This window comes from Molossus molossus, unplaced genomic scaffold (assembly GCF_014108415.1).
Source record: "Molossus molossus isolate mMolMol1 unplaced genomic scaffold, mMolMol1.p scaffold_m16_p_3, whole genome shotgun sequence".
NCBI classification, from domain to species: Eukaryota; Metazoa; Chordata; class Mammalia; order Chiroptera; family Molossidae; genus Molossus; species Molossus molossus.
In genome coordinates, this window is record NW_023425366.1 from 11,415,662 (window position 1) to 11,442,210 (window position 26,549).

The window sequence follows — 26,549 nt, forward strand, 5'->3', positions numbered from 1 at the left end:
TGCCCTCCCCACCCCCACTCTAGCTGCACAAGGCTCTTTGCTGAACATATGGACCTGCTCCCAGAGCCCCCCTGCTCTAATTCCCCGCGTCTGGGTACCCTAGTTCCACCATCTGTGCCCTGGTTTCATGTCAGAGGCCGGACGGAGCAGGTGGACAGCAGATCGGCTCTCAGTCTCCCAACTGCCACGCCCAGGCTTTTCCAAGCCCACCTGGTGCTCTCACGGGCGTTTGTCCCTTTCACTGGGAATTCAGTGGGTTGTGTGAAGTGCGGAGGCAGTGATGTGGTTTCACGGGTCATCACTGTGAGCCACGCCAAGCTCGCTACCACCAGCTACCAAGTGTTCCGCTGTCCCCGGGGGAGCCCGGCTTAGCTTTCCCTCCAGTCCAGGGAGGCCGGAATCGCCCTTCTTCTCATGTAGAGAAGGTGAAAGGGACCCCTGAAAAGTTGGTGAGCGGCTCAAGGACGGGTGATGATGCAGTGGCGCGGTGGGCCTCCCAAGCCTGCTCTGGCGGACTCCAGGGCCCCGGCTCTCACTCTATAATACGTGGATGAAAAATCGTAGCTGATACCTCAATCTACAAAACACACTTACCCTAAACACTGAAGACCGCGCTATTGTTTTCTCTATAAACATAGATGTTGATGTATCAGAAATTTAAAAGCTATCACTGAAATCAGGACTTAAATATCAGACCCTGGTTTCAGATCTCCCCTTCCCTTTCCCGCTCACTGTCTCCTGCTGCTGAAAACCCAGGCCATTTGTTTCCCAAAACGATGCCAGATGTTGTCCTGTTCACTAGCCCAGACGTGTAGCTACTAGCCTGCGAGCGCATCCAGTTCTCCTGGCCGGGAGGAGGCAGAAGTGGGAGCCCTGGACGAGAGCCAGGATGCCCTGCCACTTAACTCCTCTGGACTGAAGTTCCAACACCGAAATTCTACCATGCTTCTTAAAGAACCTTCACTGGTAACTAGTGACCTTGGATTCAACTTCATGGTTGACTCCGCAGGTCAGGGCTGGGTCTCAGTTGGGAATATCTAGCATCATTAGAGGGAAGGCACCAGAGAAATAGAAAAGTACTATCTTCTAAACATCCAATCGTCCAGAGAAAGGCTGTGCAGGCCAGAGCAGAGAGGAGTGGGAGGGATTCCCATTCCCTGGGTGGTCCCTGAAGGTTAGAGTAGCTTCCTGGGTTTTGCAGGAGGGGCCATGGCTCTCGTTCTTGCCGGGGTCTGTCCTGTGTGTTACAAGCAAGCCAGCACCCCTGAAGCCCGTCCACGAAAATGCCCACACGTATCTCCATACGCCCTACGGGGCAAAGGAACCCTGAGTTGGGGACCATTACTCATCAACCTCTTCATCGGACAGTCAAGGGGACATTCAGAGGGGTTCAGTGACCTTGCCCAAGTGACCCTTGCTATGGTGACAGAGCTGGGACTAGACGCAAGTCTCATCCTTCCTGGCTAGGTGTTCCTGCTCTAACCTGGCATGGGACCCAAACAGAACCGCTGCTCTGGGTCAGCCAGGGCAGAGTCCAAAGAGGGTAGCGGCGCCTCCCCTGGCGAGCAAGGCCGTCTCTGCAGGAGAAAACCCAAGAGCTTTCCACTTCTGTTTTAGGGCCTCCTTCACCATTCGGTGGGATCTTATAACGTACACAATATGTCAGTAGAGTCGGATATGTATTAATAAGTACACACATATACATATGTTGGCACACGTTCAAATATTTGTTAACTGATGTTACGCGTGGTAAAAAGTATGGACACCTCCAGTTTATACACCCTTTTCTATTCTAACCCTAAGAAATTACTAGATTGTCCTGATTTGTTTTACTACTTATTTTTTCCAGGATGAAACTGTAGATTGCTCTCTTAAGAAAAAGGTAAATGTCAAATGCTCACCAAATCAGAAGTCTCTACATAGGCAGACCATCAGAGAAGGCATCAGAATTCCACATGAGTATCAGCCCGGTAATTCTGGCCATTTCATCACTTGCCAACCCAATCTTTTGTTTGTCATTCAATCCAAAAAAAGCCAGTCACCCAGGTGTAGGTGACCCGGTCCTACGGAGGAGGTCTAGACCGCTTAGAGGAAGTAATGAAAGGAGAAGGGGCAGGGATGGGGAAACCACCACCACAGAAGTGCTCACTCGTCTAAATATTTTCTTTCCTTTTCAATCTTTTCCACCTAATTTTGGAACAGAGCTTAAGTGACTTCAACCTTTAGAGAGGCTCCTCTTCACCTTACTCTGCCTTGTGAGATGAAGCATCACACACAAGGATGACAGGTGGCGTCTTCCTAAGTGATGGACAAGCCACCAGGAACGCCCCGCTGTTCCGCTCCCGTGGGACTACGCATTCGTCACCGGGCCCCCGACAGGGAGGGGCAGACCCGGGACAACCAGCATTCTCATGCAAAGAGACCCCCTGACTCCTGGCTTGGGCAGGGGTTTAACTTTTCTCAAGCATACTTACAAAAAGCACCTGATGATCAGACTGCCCCTGCAAAGGAGAAAAAACAGCAACATGAAGCAGAAAGGGGGACCCGAGGGTGTGATCAGAGATACACTCGCTATGGATGGATACTGCGTGACTCCCTGTGTGCTGACCAGGGAACTGAGATGCGGGGAGGCGGCCCAGCTGGTCGGTCTAACACAGGAATCTGAATGCAGGTCCTCGGAACCCAGAGCTCACTCTGCTAAACCAGTGCCCTCCTCGCTTCCTGATCCATCTGTCACGTCTAGTCATCATTTCCTCTCTCCGGGCTGATATTCTGCATGTGCCCCCAACCCCACCAAACACGGCACACGGGGACGTACGCACACACGCGGGCTCCCTGCCCTGGCTCACACCCAGCCTGTCAATCGGAATGCCCTTCTCTCTTTTGCTTTTCCAGAAACAGCCTGGCTTCATTCTCAGCCCTGCATTTTACCTCTTGACCACTGATGCCTGCACGGACTCCCCCCTTCAAAACCTCCGTCCGCCCACCACGGGGCACGTTAGAGACACCTGGCCTCATGTCGCCCACTATGTGACTGTGGTTTTCTCAGTGAGACCAAAAGCTGCCCAAGAACAGGGATCAGTGTTCTCTTGGGCTGGGTGGCCAGCAGCAACTCCGGAAGTCCTGTGAAATCTGCAAGGCTGTGAAATGCTACCGTCTGATGGCACTCTCCGATGCCCGGCTGTACGGACGGGGAGAAGGACTGAACAGAAAGGCAGTGACCGTCGGGTATGGTAACTGACATCTAGACGGCTGCTCTTCTTTTCTTTCTGGTACGTGGCCCTAGCGGGAACCGAACCCAGGACTCTCTGGTCCGCAGGCTGACGCTCCAACCGCTGAGCCAAACCGTCCAGGGCGACGGCTGCTTTTCCATTTCCCAAAGGCGTATACGCTTTCATTGGGCACTCACACAACACAATTACGATACCCTTCTCACGGGAGACGGGTGGGGTTTGCACAGGGAGGTGACTTGGCCCAGGTTACCCAGCCTGTAGGCATGGGAGGAAGGTCTGCAACCCGGGTGCTGTCTCCTCCTGGCCCTGTTCACACCTGCACCACCCTGGCCGTCCAGACGTGCCGTGTAACGTGAAGTGCACATTCAAAGGGTCCAGGAGTCCAGCCAGGGTCACTTGATGGGACAGGATCTTGGTTTCAGAGGCACTATCCAGACTGCAAAACACCTGCCACCAGCACTGTGCCCCCTTACCCGCACCTAGACTGTCCTAGCCACGCCCACTGCAGTTCAGGAGGCTGGTGGCCAGGGACACTGCCCAGGACACTGCTGGCCCCTCACTGGCTCCATGGGCTTCTTGAAAGTTCCAGCGCTGCCGAGGGGAAACTGAACCCCAAGTAACGGTTTCCTGGGTGAGGCCAACCCAGTCTCCTCGTGAGGATGGAGTCAGCCACGGCGCTCAGGGGTGAGGGTTCTGGGGCCAGTGAGGAAAGTCTGAGCCCAAGCCTGAAGTTAATAGCACATCGTGCAAAGTCCACGCAAGCTGAAAACGCCCTGTCTCGCTTTGGAGTCTCGGGGGCTTTGGTAAAAATAGCCAGAGCAGGGCTCCAACGCCCCAGGTTCGCAGTCGACTCTGGTGCTTGCTACTGTGTGATTTGGGGACAGTCACTCCACCTCTCTGAGTCTCCGCATCCTTGTCAGTAACATGAGGTCATAGGATGGTGGTGACGATTAAGGGGAAAACAAATGGGACGCATGAGGGATGGAGCCCGGCAGGTAACAGGAGCTCAGTGAGTGACAGCTACTCATCACGGAGGACAAGCAGGTTTCCCTGGGCCCCCCAGCGGGCACCATCCAGTGGGTTACCAACACTCCCACAGTTCTCTGGGCACTACTGCGACCTCCGGCACAGCAAGGGAAAGGCTGTACCTGCAGGGCATTCGTAGGATGGGGGAGGGGGGGACAGAATATGCCCGAGGCAGAAACGTTCACCCAGAGAAACCTTGACAGGAAACAAGAGGAAGAGATGCGAGCCGACAGTCAGTTAGCGGAAGGACAGGGTGCCCGGCTGGGGAAGACACATACAGGACGTGGACCCTTTAAATGCACACTTCCAATTACGTCGTTTTCTTCAGTGTGGCATCTCCAGGCAGTGGGGGAGACACACCTGTGTCATATTTACTGATAAAGCTGTACTGGGGTTTCACAAAAGAGCGTGTTGAACGTGGAGGGCGGCCGGGATGGGGGTACTCACGGTGGTGGCGGTGGCCCGGCCCAGGGACCCGCTCCGGTGCCGCTCCTGCGGTGGTGTGTCTGTGCCGACTGCACAGTAAGAGACCTGCAGAGACACAGACACAAGGTGAGAGCTGGCAGGACTCCCATCCGGTCCAGGCCCGGGCTCAGGGCGACTCCCACCGTGGTGGGCTCTGGGGTGCTCTGCCGTTCCTCACACAGCCTGCAGAGCTAAGAGGGACACACCTGGCAGGGTCACCCTCCTCAAAAGCCTGCAGAGGTCAGGAGGAAGACTCATGTCAGGGAGGAGGATGGACAGGCCTGGACCCAGCTCCTGCTCCTGAAAACCTCGACTCTCAGGTCACCTTTTATCCCCACCTTTGACTGACCTGAGTCGGGAAACACATTTCTCTGCTTTAAGGAGACAGCAGGACCAGGGCATTGATAAATGACTGCCCTCCCTTGCTGAACGGATGACAGTAGGGGTGATAGGTCTAGGATGTTGGGGGGGGCTTTCGTCTGGTCTGAAGTGGGCGGTCAGCTCCAGCCCATGTGGGGCCCCATGGGAAGGCGGGCCCAGGGCAGCCGGCTGTCCCAACGTCCCCACAGATCAGAGAACTCCCAACACTATCTGAAATCTACTGACTTCCAAAAGTTGACTCATTTCAGAAAACACTGTTCAGCCTCGACGGGGTGGCCCAGTTGGTTAGAGCATCACCCCAATACACCAAGGTTGCAGGTTTGATCCCAGGTCAGGGCACATGCAAGAATCAACCAACGGACACACAGATAAGTGGGATAACACATCCATGTCTCTTGCTCTCAAATCAAGTTTTTAAAATGTTTCTTAAACAAAAACAAAGCCAACACTATTCAAAGAAAACATTTTGGTCACTTCAGTCCGTCTAATTGTAATCTGATAGGTAGGAACGAGCTCTCTCCCGACTCCTGCACTTTGCCTGTCCACCCCTTTACTCTAGTTCAGATTTTACACTACTTTGTACGTATCGACAACATGCCACAGCGACTCCCTAGTATTTCCCATGTTCCTGCCATTTGACTGCAGGCCACTGGATACAGGAGCCGTGTCTGCCACTGAGTTTGTATTTTCCCGTCCCTGAGCAGGGGAAGGGCCGGGTAGACCCTGCCTGACCTACCGGGCACCTCCAAATGTCCTGGAGCAGCAACATTTCTCTGTTTCAGGAGGGAGAATAGGGCAGTGGGAAGGCTGATGGAGGGAGGTCACATGATGGAGGAGCAGAGACGAGAAGGAGAGTACAGTTGTCCCAACACACCCACCACAGAAAGCCCCTGCCCAGGTACTCACCGTGTACCCAGTGACGGGGTGCCCGGGATGCCTTGGCATCTTCCACCGGACGCTGAAAGCCGTACAGTTCAATGCATCCAGCACGACGTGCAGAGGAGGCCCCACCTTGCCTGTTTTGCCAAAACAAAAGAGATGCGTTAGAAGGTCCATGCACCTTGGGTACTCTTGCACAGGGTGTGAGAGCGGGCACTGCAGATGGAGAGCCGCAATGCAGCCGTGCCGCCATAGGACTTCGCCCGAACCCTGCTGTCCCCTCCCACCCTGCGTTGACAGGGAAATCAGCCCAGCTATGGCCCTCTGTCCCTTTGGTAACTTCTACTACCGCAGGGACCTGCAGGGGGAAATCTGGGGTACCATAGATCAAACGCTCTAACTTGACTCCAAGAGCATGGCATGTACTAAAGCAAGATGATGGATTTCTTTTTTTATCTTTATTGTTGAATGTATTACAGATGTTCCTCATTTTTCCCTCATTGACCCCTTCCTCCCCACTCCCGCCCCCCTCCTGCCTTTTCCCACACTGTGGTCTGTGTCCATTGGTTATGCATACAAGTTCTTTGGTTTATTTCTTCCCACCCCCAAACCCCCTTCTCTTTGAGGTTAGTTTAGCAACCAATTTGTACTTTTTTTTTTTTTTTTTTATCCTCACCAGAGGACATTTTTTCATTTTTGTTCAGGTAGAGTGGGAGGGAGAGAGAGGAACAGAGAGAGAGGAGAGAAACATCGATGTGAAGGGACACATCAAGCAATTTGTACTTCTTAATCCCTTCACCTTTTTCACTCATTCCCCCAATCCCCCTCCCATCTGGTAACCAACAAAATGTTCTTTGTATCTATGAGAATGTTTCTGTTTTGCCTGTTCATTTTGTTTGTAGATTCAATTGTCAATAGATATGTATTCACTGCCATTTTGTTTGTTCATATATTTTATCTTTTTCTTCAAAAACACCCTTCATCATTTCATATAATAATGGTTTGAAGGTGATGAACTCCTTTAACTTTTTCTTGTCTGGGAAACTCTTTATATGGCCATCAATTCTAAATGACAGCTTTGCAGGATAGAGTAATCTTGGTTGTAGGTTCTTGCTTTTCATCACTCTGAATATTTCTTGCCACTCCCTTCGGGCCTGCAAAGTTTCTCTTGAGAAATCAGCTGACAGTCTTATGGGAACTCCCTTGTAGGTAACTAGCTGCTTTTCTCTTGCTGCTTTTAAGATTCTCTCTTTGTCTTGAACCTTTTGCATTTTGATAATGATGTGTCTTGGTGTGGGCCTCTTGGGGTTCATTTTGTTTGGGACTCTCTGTGCTTCCTAGACTTGTATGTCTGTGTCCTTCACCAAATTAGGGAAGTTTTCTGCCATTATTGTATCAAATAGGTTTTGATTTCTTATTCTTTCCCTTCTCCTTCTGGCACCCCCAAGATGCAAATGTTGGCACGCTTGAAGTTGTCCCAGAGGCTCCTTACACTATCCTCATTTTTTTGGATTCTTTTTTCTTTTTGCTGTTTTGATTGGGTGTTTTTTGCTTCCTTATATTCCAAATCGATGGTTTGCTTCTTGGCTTTACCTACTCTACTATTGATTTCCTGTAAATTATTCTTTATTTCAGTTAGTGCCTCCTTCATTTCTGTTTGTGCATCCTTCATTTCTGACTGGTCTTTTTTTATGCTCTTAAGGCCCTCACTAAGTTCATTGAGCATCCTTATAAGCAGTATTTTGAACTCAGCATCTGTTAGGTTGCTTATCTCCATTTTGCTTAGTTCTTTTCCTGGGGTTTTGTTCTGTTCTTTCATTTGGGACCTGTTTCTTTGTCTCCTCATTACGGCTGCCTCCCTGTGTTTGTTTCTGTGTATTACTTAACTAGAGGTATGGGGCTATCTAAGACCAGATGCTGCTTGTTTGAAAGAATTTAGGAAAACCTGAAGCAGGATCCAAGACAGGCCAATCCTATGTTTAAGCAACTGGCAACAGCTTGGGTGGGCCTGAAACTTGAGTGGGGCGGGGCCTCAGGGAATCACCAGGGTGGGGCTACCAGTGTGAGGCAGGTTTTTGGAGTCCCAGATATGGGGGCTGTCTGCCGCCCCCGGGAAGGGCTCACCAAAGGAACCAAGGCCTCTGACAGTACGTTTGTCCTGGAGAAAGCCCCTTTCCAGCCCTCGTTCCAATGCCAAACAGCTCAGTTCTTCCCTGTATGTCTCTGGCGCCCCTTGAGCTGCCTCCCTTCCAAGCTTAGAGGGAGTGAGTCTGATAATTCCATGCGCGGGCCCTTTAAGGGGAGCTGCCTGGGGCTCCAGCTGCCTGGGGCTCCAACCGCCTCAGCCTCCCTGAGCCTCAGTTCCTGCTGGTTTTTCCAGCCAGAGGTTATGGGGATTCTCTTCCTGGCACTGGAACTCTGAGTGGGGCACCTGGTGTGGGACGGAAACCCCTCAGTCCTCAGGGAGGACCTTCCCAGCCGAGGTGTCCTCCTGATTTTTATCCGCCACACGTGGGTGTGGGACCAGCCTGTCTACCTCTGCCCCTCCTACCAGTCTGGATGTAGCTGCTGTTTTATTTCCGTAGTTGTAGGACTTCCATTCAGCTCGATGTCAGGCAATTCTGAATGATGGTTGTTCTGTAGTTTAGTTGTAACTTTGATGTGGTTGTGGGAGGACGCGATGAGATGATGGATTTTTTAACTCAGTAACATATGGGTGTTTTATATACGTGTTATATAGATTTGGTCTTTATATAGCCAATCTATTCCCATTGCAGAATGTTTCAAAATATGGTTAAGTCTACAATGGGGGCTAGGACATTTTAAATGTTTTATTGTACACTTACCTTAAATAATTTTATTTACACACAATAAATTTTATGTTCATAAAAACAATATATACAGATTGCCAAAATCTAGAAAATACAAAAATAGTAATAATTTCACTATTCAGAAATGAGTCTTGTCAATATTTTAGTAGAGTATGATCTCCTTTTAGTCACATATAATTTTTAAAATACATATGTGTGCATATGTTTTTATTCTATTTGTTGTTGTGTTGATTGTATATAAAAAATATATAATACATAGTTACAGTTTTAAATCCTGGATTCCCTAGGACAGTTCTGATTCTAAACTGTCTCACAACTTTGTCCCCTTGGTTCTTTATCATGGCGGAAGCTAGAGGGTCATCACCATGGGGCCCATGGGATGTGAAGGCCAGAGAATGGCCCAGGCCAGGTCTCATGACGTCTAGGGGAGGTGGGAGGGGTGAATGACCAGGACCCTGGCTTCATGTCTTCATGAAGATTCTAAGCTAGAGCTGGTGGGGGCCCAGAGCTCCAAGCATGCTGCCTTCACATAGACTTACTCCTATGTCACCACATACCGACTAGAAGATTTTCTTTCTCAAAATTACTAACATTGATATGATGCTACAATTATTATTATTTACTTTCAGATCATTTTAGAAGAAATAAAATTGAAAAAAATATCTGCAAACCTCATATCTAATAAGGGATTAATACCCAAAATGCAAAAGGAACTCATACAACTCAATAGCAAAATGCTATAAATAATCCAATTTAAAAATGGGAAAAGGATCTGAATACACATTTTTTCCAAAGAAGACATACAAATAGCCAACAGGCACATGAAAAGGTGCTCAGCATCACTAAACATCAGGGAAATGAAAATGAAAACCACAATGAGACACCACCTCACACCTGTTGGAATGGTCATTATGAAAATGACAAGCGACTGTTAGTGCTGATAAGGCCTGGAGAACAGAGGACCCTTGTGCACTGATGATGTAAGATCCTATCAACGGGACAAAAGGCAGAGACAGTGAGAAACAGGTAGAGTTATCCTTCCTCTTCCCACTCCTTAACGCTGGCATTCTTGGTGGTTCTGCCCAACCTCCTCTTCCCAGCCCTCACAATGTCCTTTACCTGGGTGCTCTCATCCCTGCCAGTCACTACCACGTACATGCTGGTGGCTCCCCACTCTTTGTCTGCACCCAACCATCTCTTTCAGAGGGGCAGGCCTATGTACCCAGCTGCCCCTATGTACCCAGGTGTCACCGGGACCTCTCAAAGTCAACATGTCAAAACTGAATTCATCGTCTTTCTCTTCCACCTGAGCCTCTTCAGTAATCCCTGTCCTAGTAAACAGCATCACTATCCACTATGACTTCTAGAAACCTGGCAGGCACCCTTGGCATTAAATAGGTCACATGGGACCCATTCTTTCCTGTTCATGGGGGTCTCAGACTCCTCCTCAACCCAGTGCCTGGAGCAACGCTACCACTGTTCAGAGCTGTGTGCTAGCTGAACCTATTGCAAACCTATTTGCCACTGGTCAAGACTCCCCCGCCGGTTTCCTTGGCCTTTGTGGATCTAAGAGATACAGTTTCCTTCCCACAGCTTCCATAGCCTGCAGCCCCCTCTGAGAATGTGTGGTAGTGAATGAACTAAATGAAACTTTTGTCCTGCAAAGCAGTTGAATGCAGCGTGAAGACTGTTGGGACCACAGAACTGGTGGCTTTAAAACGTGTGACTAGGAAGGAGTAGGAAGGGCCCCCTGGTTGGAAGGCAGCACCAGAGGCTGGTCTGAAGGCGCGTTTGCATAGCAAACACAGTATTTTCTTCCTGGTGTGTCCCTTTGAAGTGTCCTTGAGGTCAGGCAGGTCTCCAGGTGGGGGCACCTGAGGCTGTGTTTGCACACCAAGCACACTGTTTCTACACAGATGGCACAATTATTGGCCTATGTGTGGAGCAGGGTAGGCTAAAGACAGGAGTGAGCCACCAAGTGGGCCCTTCTCCTAACACCCCCACCCACCGCCACCCCCAAACACTCAGAAGGAAAGGTAGAGAAACCAGCAGAGCAAGTCTTGATCACATGGCCTGATGTCACCTTAGGAGACATCTATGTGGTTCTCATCAGCGGGCCAATCAAAGCACTACCCCAAATCTTTTCCAGGGAGAGAAAGAGGGAAACAGACTTTTCTCACATCTCGACAGTTTCTGAGTCACCAGGAGAAAGTCTCACCTTTGGACAAGTCAAGCCCCAGATGCACTTTCCAGAAACTCTGAATGAAGCAAAGAAGTTTTGATAATGGTCACAGTCCTGAGGTCTTCCGCAATTTTATCTATTATAATATAAACACATACTAGTGCTTCCTCAGTATTTAAAGAAAATCAACGTAGTAGGCCACTTACATGTGGACTGAACAAGATTTAAGCAGTTAGATGCAAAAAATAACACTCATATTTAACCAACAATGGTTACAATGACAGAGAAGTATATTACACAATAGAAAACTAGTTTTGAAGAATTGTAGCCTTTAAAGCCAGTACAGTGCATTTATACAATATATTCTGAAGCTCTGTTCTCATAAGCTAAAGCCATACTTCTTAAGCGATAAGAAAGTAGAGTGTTTCTTTGCCAGGAGGGAGCTCTAGTCCTGAGCTTGCTTCTTTGCAGGGCTTTCAAAACTGTATTTGGTTTTTGCACCAGAAACTTCTGAATAATTAGGTCAATTTCTTATGGTAATTTTATTTCATAAAATACTTCAACTTCCTGAGCAAAATTCATCCCTGATTCAATTAGTTTTGTGATCCAGTTCATAAAAACACTTCAAAATGCAAATACAAATATCATCTGTGACAGAAATACATTGCTAGCTTTTTAGTTATTTGATTTTCACAGAATGAATCAAGTTATATTCACTGATGCACTGGAAAGTGCCCCGACTAACCAAAAATAGTCGGGAAGTTCCTAATAGAAAAAAAACCCTGATTTCCATCTTTTTGAAGCTTGCTCCAGCTATTATTACTATGAATATGTAGCGCAGATCTGCCCCTAGGGCCCATTCCAAGGTGATGCCTTGCAGGCAGCAGTTAAAATGTGAGTTTAAGACACAGATCGGCGTTTGTTCTAGTTCCCTGGGGACTCAAGAAGCCCTCAGACACCGAGGGGCAGCATGAAGTGCTCCCAGAGCCCCGCCAGCTTCTTTTGGGAGGGAAGGGAGAAGCCTTCACATCACAACTGTGCTTCCCTTTGAAATCCACCACCCCAGTGGTAGTTCCAGAGGTTAATCCATGACTCTGGAGTATAACTCCAGAGAGGAATTTACATTTCAGAGTCTAATTGCAGAATGGAACCCATCACTTCAGGCTAACCACTCCCCAGGGCTGGAGTGTGGCATCGCAGGCCGAGCTGAGAATCTGACACCCCCCCCCCCCAACCTACAGAAAGAACACTGCCTGAGCACCCAAGACCCCAGATTCCCTGCCCAGAGAGCCCTGAGCCTGTGTCCTGGTCCCTGGTGGCCTCCTCCCTGGGTGTGTCCGAGGGTGACGAGCTGCGGGAGCATGCAGCTCCGGGGCAGAGGTGGCCGATGAACTGCTGTTCCCCAGGACGGGTGGTGGGCGGAGCTTGCAGGTGGGGGTGTCCACATCCATGCGCAGAGGCACCCTTCGGGGAAGGGCAGAGCGCGGGGTGAGCCGACAAGGCTCGGGGCCAGTTGTCTTCACGTTGTCTCTTCAGAGTGGAAATTCGTTCGGAGTCTGAGAAATTCAAATGTGAACGTGGTCTTCCAGGTCATGGAGAAAGTATATTCGTCAGGGTAGAAGGAAAGACAATATTGCCTCTAAGAGTTTGTTCGCTTGTTGAATCTCTTGTGAGTTTCTACACAGGTGACTATGTGGGCTTCCATATGAACTCCCACCCGCCCTGAATGAGCCCCACGGTGAGGAGCCCCACGTTTCCAGGTGATCTCGTTCATTCCCACGGGGTCTCCAGCCACCTGCCAGATGTGCTTTTTCAGGTAAGCTCCTCGTGGATATCTAACTGGTCTTCTCAGCCTCAGTGGCTCGCACACCCCAACTCCAAAGGCTCCAGATGGAGACCGTCATGGTCAGCCTGCAAGCCTCCTCTCCCCAGACGCCCCGCTGTCCAAACCTGGGACATCTTTCATTCCTCTCTCTCTATGTTCTAGACGCAACTCTCCGCCGTTCCCCATAGCCCGCAGAATGTGACTACAGTGAGGTCCTCATGTGGACAGAGAGACTCAGCATTGGAACATCACAGTGATCATTGTTGCAGGCACAATCCATGGATCAATCAAAGCTCCAGTAGGGGAAGCTTTGATACAGAGAATATGTGCATAGCCTCAAAGTATTTCGTCAAAAATATGTACTAATTATTTTGGTGATTTTATTTATTATTATTATTTTTAATCCTCACCAGAGGACATTTTTGCATTTATCTTCAGATAGAGGGGGAGGGAGAGAGGGAGGAAGAGAGAGAGAGAGAAACATCGATGTGAGAGAGACACATCGAGTGGTTGCCACCCACCCAACCCCAACTGGGGCTGGGGACAAACTGCAACCGAGCTATGTGCCCTTCGGGAACTGAACCCAGGACTCTCCAGTCCACGGGCTGACACTCTAACCGCTGAGCCAAACTGGCTAAGGCTATTTTGGTGATTTTAATGTGTGTCCACAAATTCTTTGACTTACTTCCTTCAGGGCAGAGATTTTCAACCGTGTGCCACAGAATTAAAAACATTTTTTTCTTTATTGATTTTAGAGAGAGAGGAAGGAAGAGGGAGAGAGAGATAGAAACATCGATGAGAGAGAACATGGATTGGCCGCTCCTGCATGCCTCCCACTGGGGATCGGGGCCACAACCTGGGCATGAGCCCTGACCAGGAATCGAACCAGCAACCTCCAGGTGTATGGGTCAATGCTCATCCACTGAGCCACACCAGCTGGGCAACTGCAAGAAATTTAAAACATGCAATACCTGACTATTTAGTCAGGGGCATTGACCTCTTCTCCCTTTGACTGTCAAATAAAAACATGCCAACAGCCAACACAACAATAGCCATCCGGTGCAAATGAATCACAATTATATCTTTTTGTCGGATTGGCAAAATGAAAACATTTGTTGGTGTGCCGCCGCATTTCCGTAGTGAGGTTATGTGAGTCATGAGAGGAAAACGGTGAAAATCGCTGGTCTGGGGGATGGAGCTTGTCTTCCCTCACCTGAGTGTGGCCCGCATTTCACGTCGAACGAATCGAGTGTGACAGGGAGAAATGGTCGCTTCAGTGCAGACACCTGCCATCCACCACTCTAACAAGTGACCAAGGTTAGCATCACCAGGGAGGAGCCTTGCTGATATTGTCCACACCCCGATTTGACGAGACGCGAAGGACACCCCGCCTAGCTGATATTCCTGCCCCAAACACACAGCACCAGTCTATCATTAGAACATATTAGACAAACTCAAAGTGAATGACACTCTGCAAAATAATTAACCAATACGCTTAAAAGTGTCAACGGCACAAGAGACAAAAAAAAAAGACTGAGAATCTGCCACAGATGGAGTGAGACTAAGGAGAAATGACCAAAAAATGAAATGTGCTACCCTGGATACTGGAATAGAAACAGACTTTCCTGGGAAGGCTGATGAAATCTGAGAAAGGCCTGTCCTCTCTGTGAATAGCAAGTACCCATGTCAATCTGTTGGTCTGGATGAACAGACCATGGCGATGTGAGATGCTAACATCAGAGGAAACTGAGTTATGGAAACCGTGCAATTGCCACAATTTTTCTATAAAGCTAAAATGAATCCCCCCGATAAAACTACTGAATGAAAAATGTAGCCCCTTCCTTTTTTCATCGTCCTCCCAGCAGGAGACCCTCTCCTCTCAGGCAGACTCCTCTGACCTGGCAAGCCTGCTTCCCTCCTGGGCCCCAGCTGTCCCAAGCCTGAAAATCAACGCAGCGACCCTCACGCCCTCTGGCAGCGACTGGGCACCACGGTCACTCGTCGGTGAGAGCAGCTCTCGCTCCTTCCTGTCTGCTCAGGTTCCTCTTGCGTCCTCCTGCCAGCCTGGCCCCTGCACCACATGGTAGCCCGTCTGGTGAGGGTGTCTAGGCTACACCTGCCTCAGGAAGCCGCTTCCCCTTCCCTGTGTTTGGCCGGAATCTGGCCTCTGCTGCTCCCAGGATGGCCAGCGAGAAGCATTCGCCGGCCCTTCGCCGGTGGCCCCTTCATGGAGAACATGCTGCCTGAGCTTGTATGTTACCACAAAACGCTTACCGTCTCTTATCCTTCAGGAAACAGAGATTAGTCATCTAAAAACAGAAACTAAACCAACCACCCCCCACTTCTCCAAATGCTGGAAACTTTGACAACAGTAGGCTCAGAGTTGCAGCATGTGAATTTGCTAAGGCTGATAACGATAATACACTGAGCATCATCTCAAAGCCTGGCAGCCTTCAGCATTTACAAAGAGAATCCATCCCATCACCCCAAGACCATAGGGCATGTTTGGGCAAATGGGAAAGACATTCCTCTTTCCTGGCAGACACAGAGCCCCAGGCCAGGCACAGGCTTGGAGAGAGGATGCCATTTCTGCTCCCAGACAGGTGTATCCTCGATCACTCGCGGATTAGCAAGGTGATCCCCGGTTCGATTCTGATTTCTGCACCTTCGGAGGCACACAACTGGCCCACCATCTTGGAAGGTGCTCCTTTTCATTCTTTGAACATATCGACAAGGGAGGTATCAATTATACCCATTTTTAAATGGGGAAACTAAGGAAATACCATTATTAACACGTTCAAGGTCACAGAAAGTGGAGTAGCCAGGACTGCACCCCAGGGGTAGTAATTCCATCCGAAATGGATGTTCACAATTACACGCAGAACCATACGCCAGAAGAGCCATTGCAGTGTTGATGGGAACAACTAGATATGCTACAGGCACGGGGATTGCTGGCAAGAAGCACACTGACTGCATATTCTTTTATTCTGCTCTTAGACCAAGACAGCAAGTCTCCCCTGCCCGCCACCCTGTCTCAGTGGCATCATAAATGGAAACATAAGGAAACGGGGAGATTGTATTCCTCCAGATTTAGGGGTGGGGCAAACTGACCTGGCTATTCCACAGAGAGAAGTAGCAGGAGCAGCGGAACTGGACCTTATGTCTCAAGGAGGCTGGGGGTCAGTGAGGGGCAAGTAGTGGGAACACAGGCTTTGGAAGGCAGCCGCATGTAATGGAACTGAGCCTGCAAGAGGGACAGGAAACGTACAAAATGTGGAAATGGAGAATAACAACAGTGAAAACTTCCTGAACGCTCATTTCTCAGGCATAGTTCTAGAGGCTTTGGAGGTACTAACCCGCCGATCCTCACCATAGCTCTGTGAGGTCAGGGCTAACGTTGTCCTGTTTTAGGGGTGAGCAATCTGAGAAAGAGAGAGGTTAAGTAGCTCTTCCAAGGGGATGGAGACAGCCCATGAACTGAGGGCAACTCCAGAGCCTTGAGGAATAACGCAGGGAACTTAGTGCCCAATTTAACCAACCAGCCTGGAACGAGGGAACCCCACAGACACCTGGGCTGACCTCGTAGTACCGACAAGTAAACATGTCTGCTTTCATCGCGTCCGTGCTTGAGCGCTGTACACACACTTTCTCATCTAATCTTTACAAAGAAGCCCATTTTACAGATGGGAACTGTGGCTGAGCGAGAGAAAATAAATTGCCCCAATCACACACCTCGTAAGTGGAGCTAGGAATTTGGCTGGACTCCAGAAACCAAGCCCTGCAGCCACTGGCTGTACCACGGCCCCTCTTGTTGGGGAGGATGCCAACACCCTTCTTCCCTACTGATGCTTCTAGTCCCAGGTCATCTCTGCAGGACTGTTCAGTTAGGAGCAATAGGTCTTAGGTTAGTGAACAAAGTACAGTGGGTGCATCTCACACCTATTTGAAAATACAGGATGCATGGAATACGTATTTGTGCAGAAGGAAGGAAGGTCCAGTGTGGCATTATAGTCTGTGAAGGGACAGAAGTTGCAGCAACATTGACCATGCCCATCAGGACTTATGATCTCAATGAAGGGAGAGGAACACAGCGGAAACAATAAAATACGAAGTTGTCTCCTGTCCAGCACAGCAAAGTGTGCCCTTGGTAACAGAGAAGAGGGGCTGGAATCACTAAGGACTATAAAATCTAAGTTAGAAAATCAATACCCAGTAAATGAGATTGGAGATATGCAAAGTCACCTTAAAGAGACGGGATGACAAGACTGGACTGAAGTTCAAGGCTAACACTCAGGCTGGGCTCAACCCCGTGGTGTCCTGGCTCACATGCGTGTTGACCAGTCAATGTTCATGTGAGACCAACTGTGAAATATTTTGACGCCTGCAATTAGTCAAGATAGGATAGGTCATGTTGCTGTAATAAATGACCCTCAAACACAGTGGCTTACAACAACAAGGATTAATTTATCATTTCACAAAATCCCCGAGGCTGCAACTCTCCTCCACGCTGTCCCCACAGCGGGGCTCGGGCTAAAGGAGCAGCCTCTGCCTGGAGCCTGGTGAACTGTGAGCTGGTTCTGCAAGCTTCTTCCCAGTGGTGACACATGTCCCTACCACTCCCCTTCATTGACTAGAGCTAGTCACATGGCCCCAGATGTCAACATTATAGATGAGCCGGAGCATCCCTTCAGGATGTGAAAAAAGATGCTATTCTTGGGTGGAAGAGTGGGGGCTCGTGGAACACAGGAAACGCAGTCGGAGGCAGACGGCGTGGTTCCCAAGTAAACCCTGTGCAGGGGCGTGAATGCCTGGCAGGCCTTTGAGGGACACGTGTACATCACTGAGTGTATCCTTTCAACAAATACCAACCACTCTGTGACATTTTCACAGCCCAAAGATGGGCAAGGACAACAAAACTAGCATTTGCGAGTATCTATCGCCTATATCCTCACGTTCACATCATTGTTCTGGCTCTGCTGGGCTCTCTCTCTTGAAATAGTGGACTTAAAATACCCATCAACTATAATTAAAACACCATGGTATTGGCATAGAAGTGAACATGCCGATCAATAGAAAAGAACAGATAGCCCTAGAATGTGTAAAAAATGTAATTTATGATGAGAGAGGATCTTGGATCAATGGGGAATGGAAGAATTACTCAACTGATGATAGAACAGTTGGTTAGCAAATGAGCAGAGAAAATCAATTTCAAGCCTTGATTCATACTACACACCAACATGACTTTAACTCCGGAGGGATTAAAGAATTGGAGAAATTTACATTCATAAGCATAAAACAAAAAGACTCTACCCTTTCACCCCAACCACCCCAGCAGGTTTACTGTTAAGTTTTTGTTAATAGAACAAATCATACACAAAATAAACAAATTATACAACAAATTAAAACACACACACACACTTCTACTTGTAAAGAAGGTAAAATATAGCCTGGGAACAAATATTTACAGACAGAAAAAAAAAAAAAAAATAACTGGTATCATTTAATATATAATTTAATAAAAAATTGAACAGAAACATTTTATGGTTATAGAGAAAAAGGAGCAAAGGGCATGAACAGACAAGTTACTAAAAAAGATGAAGGTTAAAAACACACCCAGAAAAATACTCAAAATACATGAATATTAAAAAAGTATAACTTACTGTAACCCTGAGGGTCAGTGCTTATCTATATATTGAAACAAGTTTTTTAAAATGATAAAACCAAGTTCTAGAAAGGATGTGTTTTTATACATTTGTAGTTTTACTTGATATAACTCCTTTGGGAAGGAATTGGGCAACATATGAAAACTCTTATTTTTTTCTCCTTTATTGATTTTAGAGAGAGAGGAAGTGAGAGGGAAAGAGAAAGAGAGAGAAACATCAATGAGAGACAACAATGATTGGCTGCCTCCTGCACAACCCCCACTTGGGATGGGACCCACAACCTGGGCATGTGCCCTGACCGGGAATCGAACCGGCGACCTCTCTGTGCATGGGTCGGCGTTCAACCACTGAGCAACACTGGCTGGACAACATGGGAAGACTCTTAAATATATACTACTATGACCTAGTACTTGAACCTCTCATAATCTAGCCCAAAGAAATAATCTCAGATATGGGGGTAGGTCTATATACAAGCATGTTCACCTCAATATATTTACAATACTGCAAAATTAAAAACAACATGAATCCAGGCAAGAAGGTTTAAGTAAATGATAGCAACATATATGTGATCAGTGGCCTCTCGTTTCGACGATGAAAGTGAGGCTTACGAAGAGTTTGTAACAACGTGGGGACACGCTTCTGTGAGGATGTTATGTAAACAAGGCAGCTACGAAATGCGTGTACATACAATACAAAATTAGGCAGAGCAACACCCCAAGGAAAACTCAGCCAGAGTTTATTGTAGTTGCTCCAAATGAGGAATTTTCCACGTTTAAACTTTCTATAAGAAGCAGTATTCCTTGTATGAGAGATAAATAAGCATCTTCATAACTGACGATAATAACTGAGTGTTGACTGTCAGGTGTCATCCTGGAGACTTGACAGAAGGACCTCCAACCAAAGGCAGAGTCACCGCATACTGGGTGCCAGACACGCTCTGACTGACCCTGCAGTACCCTGTCACCGGGTGCTAGTCCCCGTCTGACAGGTATGAATCTGAGGCGGGGAGAGATTGAGTGGCGTTCCCAACATCACACAGCTGTGAGCACCTGATGGAGCCGAGAGCTGAACCAAGGCAGACAGGCTCCGGAGCCAGTGCTTGTAACTACACGGCGATGATGGCATTTAAGTCTTGCAGCAACCCATGGATACCACTGGAGGTGAGAACGGGCTTTGAGAACGTTACGTGGCTATGATTACAGGACAGGCAAGAAAGGAGCTTGTCCGTGAGCTTGGGCGTGCTGACTCTGACCGCCGGCCCCGCCCCTTCCTAACCACTGGGCAATGTCCTGGTTGGATGACTAGTACCCACAGGCCCCACACTTCCCTCCGCTTCCCTCTGCAGCCCCCTCTTCTTTAGCGAAGGAAGTATGCGCTCATTTGCTCGGCGTGTCGAGTGTCCGAGACCTTCAGTGGTCACCCCTCCCCCCCCTCGTTCTCTGCCTTCTCCGCTCCTCCCAGCATCTGCAGTTCTAGGCTAGCTACCTGTGCTCCAAGCTCCCGATTCCATAAAGATCTTGGTAGGCAGGGGGCGTAGATGCATTACAATGTTTCCTCGCGTCTTTATTTCCATTCTTGCTTGCATTAACACAAACAAACAAAAACCCAGACCGATGGAAGCTGCATACAAGATGTCATCAGTGACGAGCCCATGGCTCCCAGGAGGGGAGAGAAAGGCCAAGGGCCCCGCAGAGGAGGCTGAGGGTGGGGGCGTAGAAAGTCAGCAAGGGGGAGGTGTGGACCCCCACACCTGGCCACCTCTGTAGGGCCCCCCATCACAGCCTCTGGCACAGTGAGACCTGAGATGACCGTTCTTCAGCAGTTCTCACACGTGCACAGTTCTTGGTGAGAAGGAGTTTACTGGCCAGGCTGGTTTAGAGAGGGCCTGTCAGAGAAAGTGCCGACGACATCCGAAGGCCGGTGTCACTAAATGTGCAACCTTGTGTTTCGTTTGAAAACTGCAAATCAGGCCAGAGACAGATAGCAAGGGCCTTGAACTTATGGAAGACATGAGGAAAAAATTGATAGCATTTTCTTTCTCTTTTTAGTGGATAACTTTTAACATTCAAACTAAGAGATCCCTAGAGAAGGGGGAAAGTGTGAAGCCAGGGTGGGAGGAGCAACCTTTTCAATGACAGTCATTACAGAATAATTGTAGCGGACGCAGTCTGAGTCTCGACGTTTCCCCCGGGGTCTGAGTGGAACTCAGTACGCAGAACTCACCGAACCCTCGCAGTATCGCATGTGGTAGGTGTCACCATCGATCCCACTTCACAGGTGAGGACACTGGCAGAAGGCTGCCCAGCTAGCACACGGCAGCAGCATCTGAGCTGGCTGTCTGACCCCAGAGGCCACAGCTGTCACGCACTCTGCTAACCCGAGCAGCTCAGAGCCAACAGGCTCACCCGAATGGAGAGGGAACGGTTCCACGCTGGGGACTTGCAGGAATGAGAGCTGGAAGGGCCTATGGAAAAGGTCTCTCCCAAATCTGTAAACACACTTTGAAAGGAACGAATGGGCACCTGCTACGGGGGAGACCTCCCATCTCGTGGTCCAGGCTGTGCGCTCCTCAAACAAGCGGTAGCCTTGCGGCTCCAACAGCATCCGGACGGAATTCCCCAGGGTGGCTCGTTCCAGCCCCTGCCCCCGCGGCTGGTGCAATCTGCTTATGTTGTGTGCGTGGTGGTGTCTCATGTTACAGTGTAGTGTCGGGTTATCGTCACTCATTAAAGTGAAAGGCAGGTTGGACATTCCCTGCCCCGCAAAGACTTGGATTTACTATCTGATGGTGGATGGTGTGTCCGCCCCCTTTGCTGCTGTAGCAGAGGAGGGGGAGGAAGCAAGTGCAGCCAGGGGTGGGGGCGGAGAGGAGCCTTCCTAGGCCACCCGCCGGGAGGTGCAGCTGCAGCCTGGCTGTGCGCTGTGGCACACACTGTGTGGCGCGGGGCTGCAGGTCACATCCCCGGGGGCTCCCCAGCTGCTGCCACACACACGGGTAGCTGTGGGCCGGGAGGGACAGGGCGCCTGGGATGCAGCAAAGTCGCTCTGCTCTTCACTCGTTTCTTTCCTTGACTAGTGTCAGTTTCTGCTTCATCTCAGTGGCATATGGGGCTGCACATGAATGAAATGTTTAACTTGCTACTTGCTGGTCTCGAGCCTGTCTGCACGCAGCGGAGTGCTGGTAACGAGTTTTTAAATGCCCTGCCTGGCAGTGCCTGCCAACCTCCGTGGTGTGAACACGCACAGTGTGGCCACTTTTTCACCCCAAGGTGCTATCGTTGAACACGAAGTCGCGCTGAGATGCTGCAGTATTTCCAAGGTCTCAGTACTAGATGCAGACAATCTCGCAAACACAGACGATACAAAATTCAGGAAATCATTAGAAAGTGATGACCGTTGATTGTAAACTTTTATGTTCACTTTTATCATGGCTGTGTTTAATAGCTGGCTCGGAAAATTCCTGAAAATTTAACAACTGGCCTGGGTGAGCTGGGAGGACCTAGCAACAGCCGGTCACTGTGACTATTCCCCTCCGGCCACCACCAGAATTCCTCAGTGGTCAGCGCCACCAAATACTGGTGTCCAGCGAGCAATGCAGAGCCCAACCTGCTCAGCCCAACCCAGCAAACCTGCAGGTAATTTGCAAACCAGGGCGTACCTTGGTTCTTCATTCCAGATTCTTTCTCCTCCCCCATCCTCTTCTGTCTGTCTGTCTGTCTATCTCGGAGAGGCAGCCTGACAGGATGAAACATTCAAGAACAGTCTGATCCCTAGTTCCTTCTCTAGAATCTATCATCATCATCTTTTTTGTTGTTGGTAATCCTCATCTGAAGATATTTTTCCACTAATTTTTAGATAGAGTGGAAGGGAGAGAGAGACAGAGAGAGAGAGAAACATATGTGTGAGAGAGACACATTGATTGGTTTCCTCCTGCATGACTTCGACCGGGGTCAGGGATCAAATCTGCAACCCAGGTACATGCCCTTGTTCTTAATACACTTTACTTTCAAACTCACAGACGCCCTATAAAGTAAGCGTTATAGATCACCGTTTCTGGATAAGGAAACCTAAGAGAGTTTAAGGGATTTGCTTAAGGTCACGCAACGAGAGAGATATCCGAGCCAGGACGCTGATCCTCATCTGTCTGGTCTCAAAAGCAGCCGCTGCACCAAGTCGCCCGCTTCCTTTCTCGTGGTGCGACCCAGCCTCAGCACGAGGAGGGTCTCAGGAGCAGAAGACACCAGTTGCGGCTTCATCAAGAGAAAAGACAGAGCTGTCAGCGTGCCGAGAGGGGCCCCGTCCATGCGCAGGGCCTCCCATCCCCGAGGAAGCTGGAACCAAAGGGGCAGGAGGGGGCGCTGACTCTCAAATGTTAACGAGAGCCTTTGGCTGCGACACTTCTGTATGGTACAGCGACCCCCTTGTCCTTTAGCAGCTGGGAGCGGGGAGAGGTTTTGCAAGGAACTACTTGAAAGGGACACAGACGCAGAAGTCCATTCCTCAGGGGACATCTTTCCAACTGTTCTTCCTGGGAAACTATTCCTTCCCACGCGGACGATGGGAGCGGAACAACGAGGGCTTCCCCACGAACAGAAAATTGAGAAGTGAGAGTCAGCCCGGATCAGAAATGTCAAGCGAGCACTCCGGGCAAGGGAGCCACGCCCAGCCCTGGCTCAGCCTGGCAGCCCCGCAGGAGGGCGGCGCATCTGGGCCTGGAAGTATCGGCCAGTCCTGTCCAGCGAGCTCACGGCCTCTCGGCGCACGGCCCCCGAGTGTCCGGGCCTGCGAGCCGTCTCCTTCGCTGGACAGCTGCCCGAGAGAAAGACCTTGCCCAGAGAACCGCGTGCAAAGAGCAACACAAAGAACCGCAGCAGCATTTTTTTTTTCAAGAGAAAATGGAGCCCAACACAGACCCAGGCGCCAAGGACCACAGACAGACAGACAGACAAACGTAGAAATACAGCTGTTACTGAATAACAAGCAACCCCAAACTTAGTGTCTTCAAAGAACTTATTATTCATTTACTCATGATTCTTCAGTACGGACCGGGCTTGGTGAAAACACCTTTTCTCTGCTCCACGCAGTATCCGTGGGGTTGGCCCGACTGGGGCCGGAGGACCCGCTTCCAAGATGGTTCACTCCCGCGGTAGCTCCCTGGTGCTGCTGAGGGCTCAGAGCACAGCGGAGCTGGCCACCCAGGGACTTGCTCTTGGTTCTTGCTGTCGGCGGTCTATTCTCCTACACAGGGCCTGTTCCTGTGGGGTTGTGCTGGGCTTCCTCACGACATGGTGCTCCTAGCGCAGCTGCACTGCCTACGTCCAGGTGGCCTGGCCCAAAGCGCAGAAAAGCAGGAGCTTCTTTGGGTGACGCTTGAAACTGGGTCAGCAGCACTTCCGTGTTCTACAGGTCAAAGCAAATCAGAGGGCCGGCCCAGACCGGGGGAGGGGCCGCAGAGACAGAGTCCCCACAGAGCAGTGTGGCTCACGGTGACAGACCACCACGAGGTGACTTTCCTGAGTGAGAGACAGCGTATACTCAGCTGTGTAACTTCAGTGCATATGTAAGCAGAATAAATAAACCAGAGCTACATGAAAGCAAAAACTATAAATGATAGAACAGTAACAATAGCAACAAGGCAATTCAGTGCAGTGGCCCTGAACATGACATTGAACTTTAAAAGCGAACACTGGGGACTGGCCATAGCGAGCCCATCTGTCTAGAGGGCAGGCCACCAACAACCAGGACTTCAGCCGAACAGGGGTTCTCTGCTGGGTCCGTTGTCTCATGTTCCCGACAGAGGAAACATTGAATTTGGATTTGTGGCCTACTGCCTGGATGCCCCTTCACAGTGATACTGTCTTTAAAAAACAGTGTGGTGATTCGAATGAGATTTCTGTTTGCTAGGCCTGGACTTTCACAAACCAAGGAATGTGTTAGTAGGTTTATTTCTACTCCAGCCCCAGAGACGCCATCCTAACCAACACCTAAGATCTCTGCAAGTCAGAGGAGTCAGATTACCGCTGGACTCTGAGGACAACCACGACAGCCACGCCCATCCAGTCTCTGGTCCCGCCCCTGCTGGTTCCCTTCCCTGTCCCTCCCTTGCAGGGTGCCCGTTATCTCAACACGTCATGCCTTGGACTGGGCACTCATTTTCTTCTCTTCTTTCCTCTTGGCCTTCTCTTTGCTCCACTTTCCAAAAGATTTCTCCACCTCTCTTTTTAATCTTTACATTTTTAATTTCTGATAACATATTATTAAAATCCCAGAGCTCTTGTTTTTGCCCTCTGGTTAGTATTTCCTTTTATATACTACCTTGCTCATGTTTCACGGTTGCAATAGTTGCAATATCTTTTCTCTCTAAGGATCTGAGTATTTTTGTGTGTTTCTTTTACATTTGTTTCCCCTTCTCACAGTCCCTATTTCTTCCAAGTTGCTTCTTTCTGGTGTATAATTTTGGTTTCCATCTTTCATGCTAGAGAGATCCTTTAGATGGCTAGGAAGCCTCGATTATCTGCTCATATTTAGATATTGAGGAACAAAAGCTCACTGTAAACTTGTGTGTGCTAGTGGGGCTCTTTGACTGTGAACTTGACTGTAGGTGTTTCAAGGGTGTTTAATACCAATATTGTCAAGTCGTTTCTCTTAGGCCAGTCAAATCCCAGCGAGGGGTCTTCCAATATCTGACCTGAAAGGGAAAGTCTGTCTGCCGAGAATATGGGAGACGAGTAAGGAAGGCTGGAGGTCTCGGCATCCTGGGTGCATTTCTCAGTATGGTACCCATACTGCTGCTCGCTGCCTGGGGCGCCGTGAAGAAGCGTGAGGCATCCACAGGCTTCAGCTTTAGCTGTACTGCCCAGCAATTCAGCTCTGCCCCAGACTTGCATAGGTCGCTCAGCAGAACTTAGAAGCCCTGTAGATAACTGGTCTCATCTTCCTCACAGGGACCTTCAGGGACTCTTTTGTTATTAAGAATTCTCTTTGAGGGTTTTACCCCATCCACCCCATCCCAAGGTATCTTTTTTATTTTTTATCCTCATCCGAGGACATTTTTTTCCATTTTTTGTTCAGATAGAGTGGGAGGGAGAGAGAGAGAGAAACATCGATGTGAAAGGGACACATCGAGTGGCTGCCACCCGCACAAACCAACCAGGGCCGGGGACAAACTGCAACCGAGGTACGTGCCCTTAGCGGGAACCAAACCTGGGTCTCTCTAGAGCAGGCCAACGCTCTAACCGCTGAGCCAAACTGGCCAGGGCCCAAAGTATCTTTATCAAAAGGTATCTTCTAATCATAGAGTACTCTCTGCGGGCAGCAGTCTGGTAACTACAATCGTCTGCATCTTATATTTCCAGTGACATTTTTACTCCCATGTGATATCTTAGCACTGCCCAGGCGACGGCTCAGCTGCCTGCCCCCTTCATTTCTCTCTGACCCAGGACTAATGAGAGAGCCCCCGTTGACTCAGGAAGGATTTCTATCTTTAGGAAATCCTTGAAAGAGATCCCAGAGTGTTCTGGATCGATTCCAGGGACAAGGGTGTGTTTTCGGCAATTCCAAAACGTGCTAACGCTTTCCTTACCTCGCCTGTACATCGGGAATGGCACACCTCCCCAGCCCTTCTTTACGAGCAGCCGTACACAAGTTGGACGACACCTGCTAAGCCCTGGGAGTCTAAGAACCTAAGAGTGGTTCTCCACCTTCCTAATGCCACGACCCTTTAATACAGGTCCTCATGTGGTGGTGACCCCCAACCATAAAATTATTTTCATTGCTACTTCATAACTGTAATTTTGCTACTGTTATGTCTTAGGCGACCCCTGTGAAAGGGTCGTTCAACCCCCAAAGGGGTCGCGACCCACAGGTTGAGAACCGCTGATTCTAGAATGCGCTCACGATCGAATGAGGCTGTTAGGGTATGAGGACAGCTAGGGGTAGCAAGAGCAGAGACCACCCATGAACTCCTCCCTTCAAGCATGTACAGCCTGTGCAGAAAACCACCCTGGAGCTGAGCTAACTAAGGCTTTGTCTCTTACCAGGTGCAAAGGAAGCTTTAGAAAAATC

At 49.3% G+C, this 26,549-nt stretch overlaps 1 protein-coding gene across 1 annotated transcript in view; it reads right to left on the bottom strand.

Annotated features, from left to right (window-relative positions):
- EGFLAM (EGF like, fibronectin type III and laminin G domains) overlaps nucleotides 1-26,549 on the bottom strand; it is a 150,370-nt gene that overhangs the window by 88,896 nt on the left and 34,925 nt on the right. Inside the window, exons 2-4 of the mRNA XM_036280199.1 lie at nucleotides 6,012-6,121; nucleotides 4,707-4,790; nucleotides 2,475-2,501 (exon numbers count right to left, since the gene is read on the bottom strand). Of these exons, the coding sequence (XP_036136092.1) occupies nucleotides 2,475-2,501; nucleotides 4,707-4,790; nucleotides 6,012-6,121 (221 nt within the window). The remainder of the gene's footprint in view (nucleotides 1-2,474; nucleotides 2,502-4,706; nucleotides 4,791-6,011; nucleotides 6,122-26,549) is intronic.